Below are 8486 nucleotides of genomic sequence, written 5' to 3'. Positions count from 1 at the left end.
GGAAAGCGACAATATTTGCACACGTAGGGATACAGCGAACACACGTCCAAGTATCTGATTTCTTGTCCTTTCTCTTCGTCGGCTTGGTACAGCAAACAGGTGGCATTGGTCCTTCGTCCGTACAAACTATCCCTCGGGTTCAGCGGGTCCATGAACTAGTAACTTTCCACGAGGCGTTTAAACTCGGGATCGGTTTTCAAACGGTGATCGTATTCGTGTTCCCACATTTCCACCACATGGTATCCTTCCTGTTCTAACTTTAGGCGTCGCTGACAAGTGTCCTGATATAAGTCTTCCATGGTTCGTTGTAAAAACTGATTTTTAGTGCCACGGTCAGGATAACAGACGGGACATCCGTGAAATAAGCAACCGTTAAACTCGTACACGATCTTTGGGTTTTCTAAGTCCCAGCCATCGACCGAATGCGTTCCAATGGTCTTTTCGCCTCCTCCGTTCCGGGCATGCTGAATCCACTTGTCTTCCTTGTCGCACAAGTAATGTAACCAGCGTAGGGTTTTGACCGAGTATTGACGTTTGACATAGTTGGTCGTTTGAGGACTGATGACAGCTACGGTGTTTTCAGGCATGAATCGTTGGCGGTACACTAAGGAACACGCTTTGGCAATGGTGCAAGCTTCCTTCAAGGGATCGACCCCTCCATGTTCCATGAACAGTTCTCGAAATTTTCCACAGCAACGTCGTAAAATGTCCACGTCGGAACGACAATACTTTAGCATTTCTTCCTGAAAGTCGAAAGGGTTGGAGGCGTGAGCCTGGTACCAAGTGTAGAAAGCTTCTCGTTGTTCGGTACTCATGTTGTCGGGGTCGTAATAATGAGCCTCAGGTAAACGGGGTAGAATGGCGTGTTGATTGGCTTCCGTATTGAAAAAGAGTGGATAGTACCCTTTAGCCATTTCTGTCATTCCAAACGTTTTAGGCATTCCGCTCAAAGGCATGGCCAAGTAACTCATCGAATCTTTAAACTGTAGTTGTCCCACTTGCATGAAAATGATTTTGGCTCCGTTCAAAGTAACTTTAGGACGCTCGGTGCCTTGTTCCGTATAGTATCTGAGAAGAAACTGTCCATCGTATCCGGAGAAATTGTGAGCCATCATCGTGGCATGACGATGACAATCTCCGTAACGTTCGATGTCCTCTTGGCTCCACGTCTTCCATGGGGTCTAAGACCCATCGGGCGAAATCGGCTAGCGTGTTCGGTCCCCGAAAGATTTTTTCACGCCCTCCAGGAATCTTGCTGCAGTGAGGGCAATGACTGAAGATAGGTTCTTGAATGCACTTCTCGCACGCTCGATGAGCCACGCAGAAATTAGGAATGTGAATACCGGTCTCTTGCATGCATTCGAAATCAAAAAAGATGAAATTGCCTTTCTTCTTGTGACCGTCCTCTTTCTCTGGTGGGGGCTGGTATTTTTGCAGGTAGCATTGGTGTTCCAAGTCCACGATGTGGTGACAAATGTGACATTTTTTCTTTCCTGAACATACGTGTGTCTTGGCACTGTTGGTACATATGCCTTGTCCACACGTAGGGCACAATCTCAGGAGTTGACAAGCACATTTCTGCTGTGAACCTTGCATCTTCAGATGTTGCTTATAACAGGCAGGGCTGACAAACGTGCGCAGACAAGCAGGACAATGTACTCTTTCTTGTCCTTCGCTGAGACAGGGTGGAGAGGCCAAACATCCTGAGCATTTCCATCCGCAATGTTTGTGTTGCTCTCGATTGTTATAACCATGGTCACATTTCTCACAGTAATAACCGTATCCCAGGAATGCAGTGATACTGGTAATGGTATCGAAATGGTCATCGTGATAATAGACATGAATGTATTTTCCGTCCTTAAAGTCTTTCCCTCGAAACAACAGAGGTCCGCGCACTTCTTGAGGTGCACTTTCAAGGTGTAGAATGGAGCTAGGACATCTTGCAATTTTTGCATTTCAGGAATGCCACAGGGTGTGTCTTTGGACAGTCCGGCTTGTTGCAACAGGAGTTCTGCTTCGTTTCGTTGTTTGGCTCGGTCCGATTGTCGAATAGTTTTCCAGGCTCTTTTCCATTCTGTCGTGTCGTTCTTGTTGGCATAGGTTCGTCCCACCACAATGGCTCGGGCTAAACACATCTGGTCTTGAGAATTTTGAATTTGGACGAGACTCTTTTTGGTGCTGCGAAGGTCGTTCACCAATGAAACCTTATTGCGTTGCCCGGTCCCTTGAGGAGGAGAGACGTGGGTCATGTCCAGTGTGGCTTTTCCATCGGTGATGTCAAACTGGTCATTAGATTGCTGCACGTGTTGAATCTTGTCCATGACTTTGGAAGCAGTCAATTCTGCGGGTCTGCTAAACTCGATCCAAACAGGGGATTTCAAACCGTCGTGTTGTATGGAAAGTCTCAAGCGATCGTCTTCTTTGGGTTGACATTGTCGCTTGAGTGCAGTGAGCAAAGAATCCCACACCCCAGTGATGAACCCTTCTGCTTTCTCTAACGGTACTTTAGCCTTGAAATCTTTAAACTTCACTGAGTATTTGTAAGCCGTGGTTCTAAATTTTCTAGAGGAGCGCTTTTCCGTCTCTCGAATGGAATAGTACTTTTCAGTGTTGACTAAGGGTGGTGAACTTTGTTTAGAGGGTTCGGATTCTGGTTCACTCATGTCCTCTTCAAAATCACTGGCATGAATTTGTGCCAAGACTTCAGCCCTGGTACGAGGCGATAGATCACGTTTCTGCCTCCTACTTTCTTCTTCTTTCTTCTCGAATGAATAGGATAGTTTCATCTTGAGTGAAAAACGTCAAATGACTCAAGTTTAAACACCATGGGCTAATTTATAGTCATGGCAGACCAGCGTATATAAAAGGGTGTGTGTGTTGTCCTTTCACTATTCATTTCACTCTCTAACCGAGGACAACGATGGAAGAGACTAGCCAAATCGAACGTTTCATCAGAGCTTTGCGAGGGGTCATTAGAAAATTCTCTTCAGACCAGCCCACGGACTACTCTCCTTCCTTTCGAGATAAAAGTCAAGATACTTGCTATATCTGTCAGAAGAAAGGGCATTGGTCTTCAGAGTGTCCAGACCATCAAGAAAGAAAAACAGGGGCTAGAAAAGACAAAAGTCAAGATACCTGTTATCATTGTCAAGAAAAAGGACATTGGTCTCCAGATTGCCCAAAAAAGAAACAAGAGGAGTCAGAAGAAGAGAGGGATTCTTCAGAAGAAGAGAGGGATTCTTCAGAGGAAGAAAGCAGACAGGTGAAGAAAAAGAAACAGGAGAAGAAAAGAAGAAGGGAAGAAAGTGAGGAGGAAGAAGAGGAAAAGACTGTGACGGTGAAGAAATTGAAAAAACAGAGAGAGTAAACAATGAGATAGAAGAAGTCTATGAACTTTTTAAAGTGTTCTGTTGTGAATTGTGAATTGGATTGTAACTATTGAGAAAAGAATACATTAATTATATAAGGTAAGTGTCTTTGTGTTTTGATTTTAAAATAAGAAGCAACACTCACGCACTCATATACACGTACTATAGGGGTAAAATGGGGTTTTTTTTTTGAGTTACTGGCAACTGAAAGTGTATCTCTTTTCGAGAGACGTGGGTGGCCCTGAAAAGGGCCTTTTTGGTGTAGGGGTGAGTTTAAGCAATCAACTTTAACTGCCTTAAGCCTTTGCCACGGCCAAGGCCTACTTCTGGACTGCGTACTGTTGATGATGATGATTTGGTTGAAATCACTAAGGGTGGTACGGTAGGCATAGTCACGGGGTTGACGTGTTTAGCTCGGGAAGGTCGTATTCTCTTCGGTCGTAATAAAGAAGTCTGATACATTTGTTTCAGACTTCTTAACTCCGCTAAAATGTCCAACAGTACCATGACCGTTTGATTTTCACCCTCTTGTTTCTTTGCTGCTACTTCTTCTTCTTGTTTTTTTCTTACCTCTTCTTCTTGCTGTTGTTGTTGTAGGAGAAAAGCTTGTTCCGCTTCCTTTTGTCGTTGTATAAATTTCTCCAATTCTTCTTTCTGTCTCTGTCTAAAATTCTCCACGTGTGGTAATGAAGAAGGAGACGAAGGTTCCGGAACAAATTCTTGCGAGGTAAGAAAATCCACAAAATCCCAATTTACCTCTTCTGAAAGTAAGTCCGGGTTCCCTTGGGTGGTTTCCACTGCTGGTGCACCCCAGTTAATCGTTTTCTGAGTTTCCGTCATGTTGAATCACTGTCGCATAGATTGACTGTACACAGGCGCTAGCGAATCTATATGGACCACGTGACGTCACAGACTGCTCTCTTCGGATTGGATGCGGGCTGACCGAATTTTGTAACGCGTGTTTGGATTGGTCAATGAACTCAATCCATTTCAATCCTTCCTACCCTTATAAATAAGCGCAGTTCACTGCATTGATTCACCTGTTGTCGGCGCCTCAAGATGTGGACCACAGTCGAATCATCCACCCTTGTGTCTTCAATGATGTTTAGGACGGACATGCTAATGTATGTCCGATCCAAGTGGACAGTTGTCCACAAGTCAGACACCAGTCTGTGGATACGTAGGATCTACGTAGAAAGACAAGGATGCCTCAAAAGAGTCCTGATTTACGGTCCTACAGTGAGACGCAGCCTAAGGACAAGAAGAAGACCAATGCGGTGCCCCTTATGTTAATGGATACATTTACATAAACCCAAAGGCCCTTTTCAGGGCCACTCATAGGTCTCGAAAAGAGATTGACTTTCCATTGCATACCCCATTTTTTTAAAATTTAAAAAAAAAAAATCCCATGTTCAATTTCCCTTGAGGCTACACAGTCCCACCCTGTTTAAATTCCTTTGACGCTATGCAGTCCCATCATGTTCAATTTCCATTGTTCAATTCCCCTTGAGGCTAAACAGTCCCACGATTTTTCGTCCATGTTAAATTTCCATATTCCCATGTTCAATTCGCCTTGAGGCTAAACAGTCCCACGATTTTTCGTCCATGTTAAATTTCCCTTGAGGCTAAACAGTCCCAGGGTGGTTAATGTTAAATTTCCCTTGAGGCTAAACAGTCCCAGGGGGGTCTGTAATGCTAATTCCCATTGGGGCTGAATCGTCCCTATTCACTACTATTGTGTTGATATATAATTCAAGCGAAATCATTTCTTTAAATTTATTTTGGATCATTGTTAGTTTATTCAAAGACATTTTGGAAAAAGGATCGTACAAAGGTGAGCATGCAATTGTATTTTGAATATTCTATTCCATACTTTGTATTTCACGTGACAATTTACAACCTGGTGGGGTGCTGGTGATGGTAATAATTGTTGTTTGAGGGGAGGGGATCTGTTGGGGTCCTATTCTTAAAGCCAAAAGGGGCAAAGACACATGTGCAATACATTTCCGCTTTTAGGATTACAAACAATCTGTAGCTGAACATATCTTAATTTGATTTTATATTATTCAAACTTTCATTAACTAAATATTATTCCTCTTGGATGTGATCTTCGAAAAAGGCGTGAAATAATGTGGAATTTTATTTTTAAATTGCAATGTGTAATTAAAACATACTGTTCCTTTTTAAATCTTCGGATTGGTAGAAGCGTGTAAATAAATGAATAAAAACATGTCAGGCGGGGTTTGGTCCAAAAACATTTCAGTCATGCAGGTCATAGGACAGTTAATGAAAATAGCTGTTAACATATAGCTTTATTGAACTTCACGAAACATTATTTTTTTCCTGAAAGTCATGTAAAGAGATTATTCGAATCACAAGAGTAGATATCATTCAAATTTGGATATGAAATTTAAAAGTATAAAACATGGTGTACAAAAGGTTTATTGCGGTTACAGTAATTGAACCTTTCGACATGAAAACATCAGATATGCTGTCTTTGGCAGATTTAATAATATAAAGAACTATTTTGTTTTAAAAATTATTTTCCAGTGCTAATTTCTTTTCTTCTTCTTGTCCATCTCCCTGCGTTTTTCCATCTTTTCCTTTTCTTCTAAACAAAACTCTAGCTAAGCCTTGAAATTTTATTTGACATTTCAAAGGGAAACCAGACTTGGACGACACGTTGGTTTAGTCCAGTTAATTACGAAATGCGGTTCAGGTCTTTGCTATCTGGATTCCTATTCAAGGAACAATTGTCCTGAATGATTAGGTTCTGTTCCGCATTAAAGTGTGTTCTTATTATATTTCTACTATGGTCAGAATCTGAATAATAATAACACTTACTAATAACACTTAATAATAATAATGATAATAATAATAATGATAATAATAAAGCCATCATCATTATCATCTCTCTCTCCCCCTCTCTCTGTATATATATATATATATATATATATATATATATATATATATATATATATATATATATATATATATATGCATACACAACATATCAATTTGTTTTTATACAATTTTATAGAATGACTTGGTATTAAGGCCACTGGGATACAAAGTATCAAACCTATGAATCCAGTAGTGACTACGTTAAAAATCCAAATCATACACACATACTATTCATATGTATAACGTTACTCTTAATTACAGTCAGTTAAACCTTGTATCGTTTTAATTAAGGTGTAACATTTCCAGAAAATCAAAGACATTTCTATCAATGTTTTTCCACCAGATATTGATTTCGTTAGATTCATCGCAAAAGTCATTCCTTATCCACCCGCCAAAGTCTTTATAAACCTGGGCTGGTATGTCCTTTTCGTGCAGAGCACGGCAAATGGTGCACGAGATGCAGTTTGGTGTGTACTTTGTTTCGTGTTGCATATCGACATAGTTATTATAAAATGTATACATATATTCATTCTTCCAGTTAAAATAACTGTTATACAATGTTTCATTGCTATTCACACATTTGATGTACTCTCCAAATGACGCGATGTCAGGAAAATCATAAACATTTATGTACGAGTTAGGAATAACTATTTTAGGATCAACATGTTTCCAGTTCACGATCGGTATCTGCTCTCGCTTCAGTGCGAGCCAGTACTTTTCGGTGACATAGTCTCTGCAGAAGCTGTTTTCAAACGCAAGATAAAACCTGTATTCTTTCATAACTTCACCGCACTCTTCTTCTAGAGGATCCTCGCTATCGTATCCACACAACTTACCGTAGCACTTTCCTAACAAATCAACATCCAAATATCTTTTGACCTCTTTTACGAGTTTATATCTCCTTGCATAATCCTGGCAATTGCTGATCCTCACCACAGCAGTTCTTTCTTTTCTTCTGAAATAGTTCACGGTCCTGTGCGTCTTGTCCGTCGGTATTGCTTTGTGTATTCTACCATAAGGCTGAAAAACAGTCGAATCTGCCCTGTAAGTCATTGTCCAGTTCAAAAGTCCATTTAAGACTTCGAAATTCCCCCAGAGATTCCCAAGTGGCTCCATATTGACCATCACCCATACCTGTCTGGGAGGGTGATATTTAGGTAAAGGAACTATTTTGGTGGTGTTCAAGACCCAGTTTTCTGTCCAAGTGTCAAACATATGGAACATCACTGCATCACTTGTTTCTAGCTCCTCCTGGTCGCCAGTAAATTGACATTGATACCCACACGAAGAGCTACATGCTTGCTGCTGTTTAACATACTCATCCGGGTGAATTCCGAAGAAATTTGTCCAGTATAGAATTTTCTGGATTTTCTTGACTCCATAATTCCCCTTGCCCTCAAATAAAGCTCTTGGGGAAGAGTTAGTGATCCATTTCTCTATAAATTGCCCGTGATCATCAAGAGGTAATCGATGTGCTGGTCGGCTTGGGTAAAACATGTAAAGAAACCAGTGTATGGGAACAAGAAGAACGGCTAATAAAAGAAAGCAAACTTTGTAGTGCTTCACTAAATATCCGTGTAGCTTCATTATTATTAAGGCTGGTTCAGTTCCTCATCTTTAATATAATGGCATATCTATAACACGCTGTCTTTCTAAGGCCTATACAAGTTTTGATTATGCGATTATGTTTGACTAATAACAAAGTCGATTCTATAGAACTCATAAAATGTTAGGAACAATGACGAATTTTATAAGAATTATCATTGTTTCCTTAAACAATTTTGGATCCAAGCTGCCGAATTAAGATCAAAAGTTGTAAAATCTAATAACAGAAAATTGGGACGTTTAATTTTCATTTCATTGTAATTTACTTGTTGAGTTGAAAATTCAGAAGAGTTCACATGCTGACATGTTGACTGAGGTAATGTACTTTTTTGACCAGTATAGATTTGCTAGCGCTATTATCCGATTTTAACAGTAGATAGTTAACATTGTAAAGGTATACCGTTCAAAAGCACGAAGAGGTTGTTTTGTTCAAATTAACCCACGTGCAAATAGGTCAATACAGAGACCCATTATCTTATTATCAATATTCACCATGTTAGGTCTCATTTTAATTTACTGGCCATGTCAAGTAGTCAGTCACAAAGCCTTCGTGAAGAAAGTGGTGGTTGGGGTTTGGTAAGGAAAATCATTTGAAATTAACTATATGCT

The 8486-nt window shown here is 40.4% G+C and overlaps 1 protein-coding gene across 1 annotated transcript; it reads right to left on the bottom strand.

Annotated features, from left to right (window-relative positions):
- Positions 1–6377: 6377 nt before the first annotated feature.
- Positions 6378–7811, bottom strand: LOC149784491 (alpha-(1,3)-fucosyltransferase fut-5-like). The gene has a single exon (XM_089933278.1). The coding sequence runs from the start codon at positions 7767–7769 to the stop codon at positions 6555–6557; it is 1215 nt and encodes a 404-aa protein (XP_089789404.1). The 5' UTR covers positions 7770–7811; the 3' UTR covers positions 6378–6554.
- Positions 7812–8486: the final 675 nt, after the last annotated feature.

This window comes from Sinohyriopsis cumingii, chromosome 14 (assembly GCF_028554795.1).
Source record: "Sinohyriopsis cumingii isolate HCF-2022 chromosome 14, ASM2855479v2, whole genome shotgun sequence".
NCBI lineage: Eukaryota > Metazoa > Mollusca > Bivalvia > Unionida > Unionidae > Sinohyriopsis > Sinohyriopsis cumingii.
The sequence above is the reverse complement of the archived record's forward strand: the minus strand, read 5'-3'. Positions and strand labels throughout refer to the sequence as shown.